General features: G+C 43.7%; 2 protein-coding genes across 2 annotated transcripts; one reads left to right on the plus strand and one right to left on the minus strand.

The window, feature by feature from the left end:
- Nucleotides 1-5,862: 5,862 nt before the first annotated feature.
- On the minus strand, nucleotides 5,863-8,795 carry LOC121054499 (cation/H(+) antiporter 15-like). Its single transcript, XM_040524421.1, has 2 exons — nucleotides 8,502-8,795; nucleotides 5,863-8,403 (listed from the first exon to the last, which is right to left on the minus strand). Exons 1-2 carry the CDS (start codon nucleotides 8,793-8,795, stop codon nucleotides 6,073-6,075), a joined length of 2,625 nt encoding a protein of 874 aa, XP_040380355.1. The 3' UTR covers nucleotides 5,863-6,072.
- A 787-nt stretch (nucleotides 8,796-9,582) lies between these two features.
- On the plus strand, nucleotides 9,583-13,334 carry LOC102704145 (TLC domain-containing protein 4-B-like). Its single transcript, XM_006654494.3, has 8 exons — nucleotides 9,583-9,941; nucleotides 11,059-11,147; nucleotides 11,313-11,454; nucleotides 11,541-11,615; nucleotides 11,719-11,840; nucleotides 12,233-12,308; nucleotides 12,425-12,484; nucleotides 12,785-13,334. The coding sequence occupies exons 1-8, from the start codon at nucleotides 9,864-9,866 to the stop codon at nucleotides 12,935-12,937; spliced, it is 795 nt and encodes a 264-aa protein (XP_006654557.1). The 5' UTR covers nucleotides 9,583-9,863; the 3' UTR covers nucleotides 12,938-13,334.
- Nucleotides 13,335-14,251: the final 917 nt, after the last annotated feature.

Consider the following 14,251-nt stretch of genomic DNA (forward strand, 5'->3'; position numbering starts at 1 on the left):
ACGCGGCCTTAGTAGTTAGCATAATTATTAACTGCTAACCTCTTGTTCTTGGCTGCTCTCTGTATGGCATCAACTTTTTTTCGGACGGTCTGTATGGTGTCAGTCATGGTTCTTGAAAACCTGTGGTTACCGGCCAGTAACTGTCTCGAGAAGGATATGATTGTTTTTAAAATTGACTTTTAAAATCGGTTTGTGTACATAAAAGAATTGTTTTTAATTTTTATCAGTTAAAATCCAGTAAATGGTAAGTTACTGGATTTGACCGAGTCTGAAATTCCAGCAAAACTGGTATTCAGAACTTTGTCACCAACTAATTGGGACAAATGCTTTACTGCATTTTATTTTGTACTCCTAGAATGAAGAGTAATGAGAACTTTGACCATTACAGTTGATTGAACGAACATGAACAGTACGAAAAGAACATTTCATCTCTGGTCACATTGCAGCACCTAGCTTTCAGAACCGATTTTTCATTAATTTCCTGTTCCCTGTGGCTTCTGAGTGGGGGCATCTGGTCCAGTCGCTGATGAGCCAAGCATCGAATGGGCGAGCAATAGCATGATTAGATTATTTGGGGGACAGTGGTGCCCATTGCGAAGTGACTAGTGTCCATGATATTCGATCGAACAACCTACAGCTCCTACTATCCACTGATCCACAGCTATCTAGCTGCTGAGCTGAGATGATTGGAACAGTCCAAGAAAAAAACTGTAATGATCTTGACATCGGCCAATCAGAGATGGTTGGGGTGAATTGGGAATGCCAAAGATACATTATCTGTCAGCAATCTGCAGGATAAGTAGCAATTTTCTTCAGGCAAGATGAGACAGGAAAGTCACAGAGAAGAGTTTCAGACTTTCAGGAGTCCTTGACAGTTAGCGTGACTGGTAGTAACATGGCTAGGACCTATAGATGTCCATGCTGCATTTCAATCCATGTGCTAATGGTCCGGATGCATAGCAACTTAGCAAGGAATACCTGGGGATGGAGTATTTGCATGTGGGCTCTGCTGCTTTTCTTGGTGCATCATATATTCAGATGCATGCTCTGCAACTTCTTATTGAGCTCTAAAGAAGAAAAAAAAAAAGCCTGTGGTACTATGCACAAGAGAACATTCAGATTAATTTTTGATTCCTGATATCTCGCAGAGCGAGATTTGTCATCTGATTTATCGATAGAAGTAGGCACTTTCCCACTAATCTTTTCATCATCTTCTTCTTTCTGAACTTGTTGACATCAAAAGAGAAAGGGAGGAAAAAAAAAAGAGGAGCTCGATGTACTCGCTCATCTTATGTTACTATCTGACGAAGACAAAGATGATCAGACGATGCATCATCACTCAGGCATCCTGCTTGCCACTGCCCATACATGTAGAGCAACTCATGGAAAGAAAAGGAGAAGGCTTGAGAGAGTTAGTGGGGGCAGTTCGATCGATTCATTCATCTTCTGAACCTTCGTAAAGGAGGCTAGCTTAGCTATCTCGCGGTTTTTCTAAGTCTCCAGATGACTCATCTCACAAGGCCTCCATTACGGCCTAGCTAAGCTCCTTTCAGTTGGCCACGCCTGAAAGATTAACAAAAACAATGTACTCCAATCCAGGCAAGCAGCAGTCTACTGAAACATCATCAAGCAGCAGGCTGGCATGGAGCTCAGCCTGTCACTGCACTGATCACCCACTCTAGCCTTAATTTGTTTGTAGTAGTGTATGCTGCTCTGAAGTTCTGAAGAAGCCTGAAGAAGCCATGTGTAAAAACGTCCCCTTTATCTGTCACTAGTGCATGTAGTGGTAGTACTTAAATTGCGTGATTAGGGCGGGAAGCAGTGCACTAATGGCATGATTAGGGCTAATCAAGCAAAGCCACCACCATGATAATGTCCACACCGAAGAGAACCTATGGGGAGCCGGGCTTTTCAACGGCCCTGGAAACAGGGCAGCATGTCCCCCCAGGAGTCCAATCCTGTCTCCAACTGCAGCAGCTACCGTCGCTCTCCACCCCCCACACACCAATTAATCCACCTCCGCCTGGCATTCATACATGTGTTCTTAGTAACTAGGAACAAAAGCTAAAAAATAAATTATAATAAAAAAATCTAAAATTAACTCTAAGTTTAAGATTGAAAATTTAAAATTTTGATTTATAAACATAGGCAGAGTAGAAACGATAAGGCTGATATGCACCCTAACCAAAGTACCAAACCAAACGTCTCCTCTACGTATAACTGATCTGTGGATGGATAGTAGAAAGTATAGAACCAATACACCCAACCGTGGCACGTTGCATCACATGATCCTTGCTGTTCCCTCCTGTAGAGAGAACAACGGCCTCGGCCAAGTGTGTGTACGAGGACTAGAAGGGTTGAAAATGGTAGTAGAAAATAACCGAACTATTTCTGTAATCATATATTTTTTTAACTATCCTTCCGTTTTAAAATGTAAAATTTTTAAGCTTTGTCTAGATTCATATGGATGCTAATTAATCTAGATATATATATAAATTATATACATTTATCGATGAATAAATTTAAGCAAGAAAAAGTCTCACAATATGAACCGAGACAGTAGAATTTAAATGGTAAATCCAAAAATTAAAACCGATGCTGATAGCAGTACTCCGGAGCATAGAAAAATACTCCATCGGTTTCATATTATAAGGTTTTTAAGTTTATCTTGATTTATCTATGTATTTTTAATGTATATGTATTTAGATTCATTAACACTCATATGAATTTAAATAATCTCAGCAAGCCTTATAATATGTAATAGAGACAATGACATATTTGAAGCACATATAACCTTAGAAACACTCAAACACCGTAGCACAGTTATTTCAAGCAAGTTATATATAGTCATATTTACACAATAAACGTACATTATACTATGCAACTATTGATGAGGATTTTTATCTTTTGTGTTACATCAACTTAAAATATGCAGTTTTGTGATAAAGCTATAACCGAAAATATTTCTATGATACCATTTCTTAAATTATGTAGTTCTGTTATAGTTTTAGTAATGTATGTATAAAGCTACTCTAATAATTTTTCATACATATTATAGTTATAAAAATAGTTATCAATGTTATATTTTAGATGACCTTATATTATATTATGGAATGGATGGAGCATATGTTATATTATATTATAGAACGGATGGAGCTGTAGCATAGGTAGGCCGTGGTGTGGAGTGGGTGGCACAGGCAGTACGTACGTATGTCTGGGCCAGAGTGCCACTAGGGTTATCCACTGGGTAGGGGACAAACTATCCACGACCACGAGAGAATACGGGGAGCAGTGCAGAAGAGAAGCCAGCGGCGGCGGGCTCCATGGACGCAGCTGATCCACAGCAAGCCATGTGCATGGTCATGGATGATGGATCGATGAGCTAGCTAAAGTGCATCGGTTTAGTGATCCAAGAAAGGCTCTGGATTTGAGCCGGATAGAGCACGTAAGTATATATATCGCCGGATAGAGCACGTAAGTATATATATCCATGGTTAATTCCCTCTGGGCCTTGGTGTTTGCTTGTATGCGCCCTCCCATGCGATGCGTTTCTCGACGCGTGCAGATGAGATGGAAGTATGGAACCGTCCAACGCGGGGTTCGGTCGCTTCCCTGCCATCTTTTCGTTTTCGCTTGGGTTCGTGTTTATAAGCTAAAATTTTAATTTTAATAATTAAATTTAAAGTTGATTTTAGAGTTTTTTATTTAAATTTATTTTTTATATAGACTTTTAGATTGTTCAGAATATATATATATATATATATATATATATATATATAAGTTTTTATTCATAAGCTATTTTTCGTTTATAAACCTGACGTTCCAATCACACCCTCACAGCTAGGTGCAGTAATACTAGTGTAGTACATTCTCCTACTTTTATCAGCCAACAGTATGCTTAAGGTGTGTTTAGTTTGTGAAAAGAATTTTTTTTGGTGTCACATTGGACGTTTGACCAGAGCGAAAGAAGTTTTCGGACACAAATGAAAAAATAAATTTTATAGCTCGCCTATAAACCGTAAGACGAATCTTTTAAGCCTAATTAATTCATCATTCATTAGCACATGTAGGTTGTTGTAGCACTTATGACTAATCATGCACTGATTAGTCTTAATTAAAAGATTCGTCTCATAATTTCTCCTATAACTATTATTTTTTTATTTCATCTATGTTTAATGCTTTATTTAAATGTTAAAGATTCATGTGATGTTTTTAGGAACTAAACGGGATAATAAGACAGAGTATTTCCCTGTTGTATTGATCAACTTCATTATTACAAAAAATAGGTTTGGAAAATATATGTTCCCTTAAACCAAACACACATCGTGTGCAATTTGGGGTTTAGGATACTGTCGAGGCTTTGAAATGTGAGCCCTAGTGAGAGAACGGTTTTCGTGGTTACTTACGAAATTTGAGATTTCAAAGGATGTTTAAAAATATATTTTGAATTCAAACATTCGGAGACTTGTTGACCATGAACAAATTTGATCAAAATCCTCATAAATTTGAACAGTTCGTTATACGATGAATGAAGGGATCAAATTGCTAAAAATCCTCAGTTTGTTCCAATTTCTTCCGGTTCCTTGGAATTTCAATTATTTTCTCTGGAAATACAACAAAAATGGGATAATGTTAGAAATAAGGAGAAAAATAGAAAAATGCATGGAAGTGTGAATGCACACTGAATGTAAGGAGATGGATTGAGGAACGTCAAAAGTTATGGGAGCAGAAACTGTGAAAAGACGTGTAGAAGTACTAAGTATGAACTTTTTAAAAAGTAATAATATTCCTGTTTATATGAATTTTTAAAAATATTTTTTATTTCAAATTTGAAATGGTACGAATCCATTCGAAACCCCCAGAAAAATTCATTTCAATTTAGCCCGAATCTCAAAGAATTTTTGTGAAATTCGTCCAAAGAATTTTCATTTGCGGTGCTATTCAAGCAGTGTTTTGTTTTATTTTAATTTTCTGCATTGTAGAGCATATCATTGTGGGCTTTGGTGTCGTGAAAGAGGTAAGGGCCTTGAGCTCTTGGGCTGGAAAACATTGGCCCGTTGAGGATGCCGTTCATTTTCCCTGTAAACTTTTCTTAATTTCTGATGGCTCTCTGCATCTTGTAGTCTCTGTACACTGTAGTTGAGCATCATGTTCTCCGAGTTCCTTCAGGTCTCTGCACATCGTATCTATGTTTTCCGAATTTCAGGCAAAATTCGGAGATCGAAAAGGGTGATTGGTTGGCTTTTTCGTAAAATAACCAAACGACATATTTACAACTAAAAAATAACCTATGAATAAAACTTTTATATACGTATTCGCAGCGATAACTCAATACTTAAAAAAAACTCAAAATCAACTTTAAATTTAAGATTGAAAATTTAAATTTTGACTTATGAACATAAACATAAATGAAAAGATAGTGTCGAAATGCTCCCAAGTCCAAACCAAAAGCATGCGTCATCCCCACGTCGCTTTTTAAACGAAAAAGTCAAACGACATACTTACGAACGAAAAATAATTTATAAATAAAACTTTTATATATGTGTTCTTAGCGATCTAAAATCGAAGGCTAAAAATAAACTACAATGAAAGAACTCTAAAATCAACTCCAAAAGCATGTGTCATCCCCATATTTGAGAAATGAAAAATAATTTATGAATATAACATTTATATACGTGTTCTTAGCGATCTAAAAATAAAGACTGGAAAATAAATTACGATGAAAGAACTCTAAATTAAAAATTTAAATTTTAGGTTATAAACATATGCAAAAGCGAAAAGATGTGGCGGATATATCCTGTTCTTGCTTTGACAACTTTCTGAATTCTGATACAACGAAATCGAAAAATCTATCTCGCATTAAACATATCTAAGAACAATTAATTGAGAACCTAGAAGAGTTAAGTCCTTACATGTAATCAATCACCTCTCACACTACCGGAGGGATCAATCACAAATCTGACCAATTAAACACGACATCTACGATGGATCAACTACAATTAATTGTAGTATTACACAGCAAATTAAATCCCTAAAACAAAATGGATGCGTGTAGCTCTCGATCAGAGGAGGTCAGTACCCGCCGCCGCCGCCGCTCCATCCGCCGCGTCCGGCGGCGCCCATCTTGTTGCCGCCGACCGCCGCCGACGGCCGCTGGTTGGCGTTCGTCAGGTATTGCCGGACGGGGTCTTCCGTCGTCGGCACGCCGGCCGGCAGCGGCGCGGTGATGACGTACTGCTGCATGACCAGCACGGACACCATCTTGGAGAACTCGGAGGAGACGAGGAGGTCGCCGATGGGGCCCAGCTCCGGCGACTCCATCCACTCGGTGAGCGCCGACGTCAGCGGCGAGTTGGCCTCGCCGGGGTGGCGGCCGACGATGTAGAGCTCGTGCGCGTTGTCAAGGTTGCGGATGGCGGAGAGCGTCTCCTCGCTGTTGGCCACCACCTGCTCGACGTAGAGGACGGCGTCGTTGCCGAGGTTGCGCGACCGGAACTCGTTGAGGTACTCCTCGTCCATCTGGCGCTCGCTCTTGGCGGCGTCCTGGACGATGGTGATGGCGCGGGAGTGGGGGGCGGGCGCCGGCGGCTGCGGCGGTGACGGCGCCGGCGGCGTGTAGCCCGGCGGGATGAAGCGGACGATGGTGAGACAGACGCCCGGGTGCTCGACCATCCGCCACGCGTAGGCGAGCCCCTCGCGGTCGTCGGGCCCGCCGAAGAAGAGGAGCGCGACGTGGTGCACGGTGGCCATCCTCGCCGTGGCGGCGCTGAGGCCTCGGTCTACGAGGATGCCGACGGAGCACGGCGTGGAGGCGAGGATGCTCTCGTTGAACCCCCGGAGGGAGGCGTTGATGGGCTCCATGCCGCCGTCCACCGTCTGCTGCTTGTGGAAGGGGAGCACGATGAGCGAGACGTGCTTGTCCTCCGCCAGGATGCACACGTCCTCGTGCATCGTCTGGTACGGCGACACCGCCGTCAGCGCCTGCACCGACACGCCGCCGGCGCTCGCCTCGTAGTTCTCGAACGCGTTGAAGATGTGGTCGCTGGCGCCGGGGAGCGACCCGGCGGCGCTGCGGCTCTGGTTGGACGCCGTGTGGTGCGCGGCGAGCATGTTGGACGCGCGGCCGGTGAGCTCGACGAGGTGGAGCGCGTAGATGAAGATCGGCGAGCGCTTCGTCGGGTTGGACAGCTCGAGCAGCGAGATGATGGACGGCACGTTGCGGGTGGTGTGCACGCACGCCAGCATCCGGAGCTCCGCGTCGTGCTTCGATCGCTGCAGGTTCCGCCGCTTGTACCCGATCAGCCGCCGCGCCGGCCGGTACACCGTCGTCACCACCGGCGTGACCAGCGTCGTCATCACCACCGACACGAGCACCATCACCGCGAACGACTCGTCGTCGAGCACCTCCTTGTCTCTCCCGATGTTGAGGACGATCATCTCGACGAGTCCCCGGGTGTTCATGAGGAAGCCGAGCGCGACGCCGTCGCGGAACGTCATGGTGTAGGACACCGCGATGAGGATGGTGCCCATGATCTTGGCGAAGCTGGCCATGATGAACACGAGCACGAGGAGCCCCACGGTGATGGGGTCGCGCACCTTGGTCATGTTGGTTCGGAGGCCACTAATGGCGAAGAAGAGCGGGAGGAGAAGCCCCGTGACGAAGTCCTCGAGCTTCTCGATGAGCACGACGCCGAGCGGGCCGCTCGGGATGACGAGCCCGTACACGAAGGCGCCGAACACGGAGTGGATGCCGATGGCGTCGGTGCACACGCCGGCGATCATGACGCCGGTGAGGATGAGGGTGACGTGCACGTCGCCGATGGTCTCCCCCTCGGGGAAGCGGCGGATGATCCACCACATGAGCGGGCGCACCACGTAGAAGCAGGCGAGCACGAAGGCCACCCCGGCGAGGAGCACCCACAGGGAGGAGAAGGCCGAGCTGTTCACCTCGGAGATGGCGATGGCGAGCGCGAGCAGGATCCACGCGCACATGTCATTGACGATGGCGGCCGACATGGCGATCCGGCCGAGGTCGGAGTTGAGCAGCTTGATCTCGGCGAGGATGCGCGCCAGCACCGGGAACGCCGTGACGGAGAGCGCCACCCCGAGGAATAGCAGGAAGGAGGCCTGGTGCACGTTCTTGGACACCTGGTGCCGGAAGATGAACGACGTCGCCGTGCCGATGCAGAACGGCAGCGCCATGCCGGCGACGGCGATGATGAGCGCCTTCTTCCCCGACCGCCTGATGACGTTCACGTCCATCTCGAGGCCGACCAGGAAGAGGAAGTAGAGGAGGCCCAGGTGCGCCACCGTCTCCAGCGTCAGCAGGCTCCGCTCCGGGAACACCGTCTTCGCCCACGTCGACACCTGCCCCATCACCGACGGCCCCAGGATCACGCCGGCCTGCACGACCACGACGGCGGCAGCGACAGTCAATCAATCAGCGCGTCATCACGAACTGAGAAGAAGCATCAATGGCGCCGGCGGCGCGGCGGGCGTACGAGGATCTCGGCGATGACGCGGGGCTGGCGGAAGGGCTTGAGGAGGACGACGAGGACGCGGGTGGTGGCGACGATGATGGTGACCTGGAGGATGAAGAGCGGGAGCGAGAACTCAAGCGGGCTGGCGCCCTGCCAGATGCCGTACGCGGTGACCATCATCGGCGAGTAGCACACCACCGCGCCGGCGCCGGACCCGGCCGTGCCGTTGGCGCCGGCCCGCGGCATCTGGAGCGTGGCGTTCTTGAGCGGCGCCGCGCCGTCCGTCCCCGCCGCCGCCTGCAGGATCGGGGCCATCTCGGCGCATGGGACGAACGGGGTGGGCGCTACGGGGCGTGGACGCGCGCGCGGTGGAGGACGGACGGACGGACGTCGGCGAGAGGGAGTATAGTTTTTGGCTGGTGGCGCGCGCCGGTGGCTGGCTGTGCGCTTCTCGTTTTTGGCCGGCTCCCCGTGGCGCGTGCGGATGCCCCGCCCCCTCGAGACACTGCCTAATTTTGACGCGTCACTCGCGAACTCAACTCAACCCAGGTTCCGTGGCCCAAATTGATGTGGGCCGGTTTGAGTCGCTGGCGATCCAAAGCATGAAAAAGGCTAACGGGTGAACGTTAGTAGGCTAAACCCGTGTGATCACTTCGTATATACAGTATAAATTTTACGTATACAGAATTTATATCTACAAATTTTATAGGTATAGCTTTTCAGTATATAATATTTGTATATATTTTTTAAGATGCTATTTTACATAGGGATATTTTTCTTTTATTAGATTCTTTATATGCTATAAATTTGTTTCTATGCGTAAATTTTCTATACATAAAATTTGTAGACACAATGGATTAAAGACCGTCTGTTAGATCGACCATCCAAAACATGCATGGGCCGAGTCCTCTGTAACGTTGACGTCGGTGGTGGTAGAAAAAAGAAAACCATTATTATATCGACCAACAAATTGGACCGGTCAAGTCAGGAGTGATTCTAGTGAAGTCCCGTCCAACTTGTCGATCAGTCCGGCGAGACGGCTGGCGGCAGGACATGAGAGAGTTTCCAAGGCGAAAACGAAGAGATGGAAGAGTTTGCTGCACATGGGCGACTCGGCTATCGTCCTCGATCGGTCGGTCGCCGGCGCACACCTCCTCGGACTTTTTTTCTTCGCCCTTTTAAACGCCCGGGACACCGAGAACTTGCAGAAGAAGAGAGCAGAAGCAACGATTTGGATTTGGATGCTTGGGATAATCTTGGATTCTGGGTTTTCTGGCGTCTGGAGGTGGATCTGGGAGTTGAGTTCATCTTCTCGGCCGGTCCGAAGACGAAGACGAGGAGGAGGAGGAGGAGGAGGAGATCGAGCGGATTGATCGGCGGGGGATGGATGTGAGGTTTGGGCCCGAGGAGCAGATCGTGTGGCCGGCTTCGGTGCTCGCCGGGATCCTCATGTGCGCCGCTGTAAGTTTGTTCGCTCGTTCCAATCTCTTTCGCTGCTTAATTAGTCACCCAGATGTGAGGTAAATGATCGGACTGGTATACGTAAGAACGTGATGTTGCTGCAAAATTTCCATGCTCTGACCAACGAGATGGGTTATCTTTCGTGCTTCCCTTTGAGCTGGGTACGGTGCTATTTGCTGTTAGTATTATGCTACCGGCATTATTATTGGTATAAAAATTTTGACCGGTTGATTTAGAGTTCTATTACTATTGGAACAAAATATTACGCTATGAATAGTTAACATGGTAGTATAAATACATATAATTTATTGAATTATAAAAATAAATAGTATAGATTAGTTCTACTACCAGTTGAGTATATTATAGAACACATGGTTACCTTCTTATTGAAGGTAAGGTGCTAAAAGAGGTTTTATTTTTTATGAAATAAAGTCAAACAACATATTTATAAACGAAAAATCATTTGTGAGTAAATTATATATATATATATATCTTCTTAGTGATTTAAAAATCAAGGCTGAAAAATAAACTACGGCGAAAATCGTCCAAAATCAACTCTAAATTTAAGATTAAAAACTTAAATTTTAGCTTATAAGCATAAGCAGAAACTAAAAGATATGGACGAATTTGATCTGTCCATAGATAATGATAACTTAGTTGGACCAATAGACTGTAGACAGACGTTTGTTGCATGCAAACTAGCCTTGATAGTTGCTACTAGGGTATAATAAAACTATGAGCGATTTGTGAATCACTAATTTACTTATATCAGTGTTATTTTTCAATTTTGAAGACAACATATGGCAGTGTACCACACCTAGAAAGTACAACGACCTGACGATTTCTGCTCCCATAAAAAGTTGAGGAGCTAACTGAATTGTGCCGTCAATAATGCTGCTGATCAGTTTGTTCCCTGATCTACTTGACTACTTGTAAAAATATGTCGCCTTCCATCCTCCAATCTTAGGCTAGGTAGCTTGAGAACTACATGCATGCTAAATAATAAGAAAAAATAGGGGGAAAAGAAGAGGGTATGTTGCTAAAATTAACTACATGGATTTATTATTCATTATACTTTGTATTATGCCACTGACTAGATGCCACTTCATTCTTATAGGTATATGATATAACTCGCAAAGTTAGCTCTCGGTGCTACAAGGGTTACAATGGACTGAATGAATTGCACAAAGTTGAGTGGAACAACAGGTGATTAAATTTGGAGCTACTAGCTTGTTTTTCTTTCTTTGGCAGGTTCTTTTTTAGCACATATTTGGCATGTTTTTTATTACCAACTAATTGCAGTATTATATGAAAATGAACTAATTCTAGTATTTAATTACCTTCACGCTACTCATTTTGTCCATGTTTTAGGGGATTCTCTACATTCCACGCATTGGTTGCTGCTGTAGTCTCCTTTTATCTGCTGGTGATATCTGACCTCTTCAGTAATGACGTCCATGGTGCCATCAGAATAATTGATCGAAAATCATGGATGTCTGATGCCATGTTTGGGGTAATTTTGAATATCTATGCATCCAGGAAACCATGGAGAAAAATATTTATCTATCCCCTGACTCCAATTTTTTTGTTTATTGGCAGGTATCCCTGGGTTACTTCTTGACAGATTTGTTAATGATCCTGTGGCATTTCCCTTCTCTAGGAGGAAAGGAATATGTAAGTGTTAATATTCTGAATTATCCCTTATTTTTCACTGTAATTCCATTCCATGACAAGAGTTGACATTATTCGTTTATTCTGATTGCATTAATATGTTCAGCTGTTGCATCATGGACTCTCCATGTATGCGATCTCTCTTGCTCTGCTGAGTGGCAAAGGACACGTGTACATCCTCATGGCCCTCTTAGCTGAAGCAACCACTCCCTTGGTGAACCTCAGATGGTAATGCTCACTCCGTTCACACATTGTTAATTAATACTATCCATCTTTCATATTATAAGACTTTCTATTATTATCTAAATTTATCAATTGATAAATGTATATAATTTATATATTTGTCTAGATTCATTAACATCTAATGAATCTAGACAAGACTAAAAAATTTTATAATTGTGAAACAGAGGGAGTAATTATCAGTTGATTTTCATGGTCCTTAAGAAAATACTAGAATGATACTTTAGAGTACATCCGGTACAAGAGGTGGCAAAATTTACCTTAAAATTTTGACACCTCTCGATTATCATAAGGAATTCTCTAATTAATAATCTTTTTGTTCATCACTTCATTCATGGCTGAGATCACAATTCATGCATTTTTTTCCCCTGAAAATGCAGGTACCTTGATCTTGCAGGCAGGAAGGACTCCAAGCTTTACCTGTGCAACGGCGTGGCACTGTTTGCTGGGTGGTTGGTATGACTTCTCTTTGTACATATGTTCTCCGTGTAGTTTGATGCACAAACCAGTTCACCTAAAAAGACTTGGTCGATATGTAATTAAGCGTTACTGATCATCTTGTTCTTATGCAGGTTGCTCGGATCTTACTGTTCGTATATTTCTTCGCTCATCTGTACCTACATTTCGATCAGGTAATCATAATCAACCAATCATCTTCTTGAGGGTTCCATCTTTTGGCTTAATAGTAAGAATAAGCGAAACGGCTTATTGGTGATTAACCAATAATTGGTAGATAAAGCTTTTATATATACCTTCTTATCAATTTAAAATCAAAGGTTAAAAAATAAACTTTGATGAAAAAACTTAAAATTAACTCTAAATTTAAGTTTAAAAATTCAAATTTTAGCTTATAAATATAAACATAAATGAAAAGATGAGACTGCATATTTGGGGCGGTGTACTAAATGATTTCCTAGCTGTTTAAATTGCAGGTGAGGACGGTGTTCCGGCTGGGGTTCTACAGCATTCTCGCAGTGCCACCGGCGATGTCGGTGATGAACCTCCTCTGGTTCCGGAAGATCTGCAAGGGGATGGTGAAGGCCATGTCCAGCACTGGGCGGAGCCAATGCGTCAAGACAGATTAGGACTTAAACGGAAGGAGATGGAGATTTTTTTTTATTTTGTTAACATTTTAAATAAATAATTTTATTATTAAACCTAGAATAAAAGTATTTTCATTGTATGAATCTTTTGACCACATCAGTGTTGGTGGCGTAGCAAGGCAAACACTGCCACATAAGTTGGTTGGCGCAACAGGCTTGCCATTGGCGTGGCAGCGTTGTCCATATCAGTGTCATTGACGTGGCAAGCAGGAGCAAAACCAGAAATTGTTTAAGCCTAGAGCTAAGTTACCACGTGCTTAATTATTTTTAGAACTTATGGTAGATTTACCTAATTTCAGTGAGAATTTAAATCTAGGCCTGGGGCTTAAGTCCTACTTGCCCCAGGCCTGGTTAACGTTGTCTTGGCACACTAGTGTTGGTGGCGTGGCAAAAAAAATTATATAGCGAAATTTATTCTTTAAGGTTTAATAATAAAATTATTTATTAAAAATATTTATAAAATAAAAAAAAGTCAAGGAGATGAACGTTGCCTGAACTGCTTGTTTGATGATTAACTAAACTGAATCTTATCTGTAAACCACTCGTGCGTACACAGTCGGTTACTAAATAATCACTTGGATTTGGGTTCTGATCCTCGTCAGTTTGCCAGGTTTGTCTCAGCAATATCTCCAGCATGGGTCCATGCAAGTGCAGACAAAGTCAAGCGGCAGGCATCATCATTAGCTTCAGCTTCAGTACTAGTTTAACTGCATTGTCATCGATCGATGATAGCATATCTTGAATTAATTAGCACGATATATCTACGCACGGCCTTGTCAGCCTGAATTAATTTAGCAGGATACATGAAACCTTGTCAAGAAGAGTACCAGGTCAAATTAATAGATCACGCTTGAACATATTTATAAACCACTATGAATTCAGTATGAATTAGCACATAGGAAGCGATGAGTTTGACATGTGGAGGCAGTAGCACCGGTGGCTTGATGCTGGAATTCTGCTGCCTGATGCCAATTAGTCCGGCCAATTACTCAATTAGTTAGTAGCTGAAGAATCAAGCAAGATAGCTGGCTAAATTGGTAGATGATATCGCCAGCCATTGATTCGTTGCCTGTAAACGAAGCTAATCGTCGTCATGGTAATTGGCTCATCAACTCGACGGCGATGTTCACCAAGCGATTAGCTCGCCATTAGGAAGAAGCTAGGTGCCGTTGATTTTCAAACATATGTTTGACCATTTAAATACGTAATTATAATTATTAACTATTATAGCATTATTGTTAAATATATTTTAAGTATGACTTGTACTTTTCTTTTTGCAAAAAATGTAATAAAACG

This window comes from Oryza brachyantha, chromosome 5, assembly GCF_000231095.2.
Source record: "Oryza brachyantha chromosome 5, ObraRS2, whole genome shotgun sequence".
Taxonomy (NCBI): Eukaryota; Viridiplantae; Streptophyta; class Magnoliopsida; order Poales; family Poaceae; genus Oryza; species Oryza brachyantha.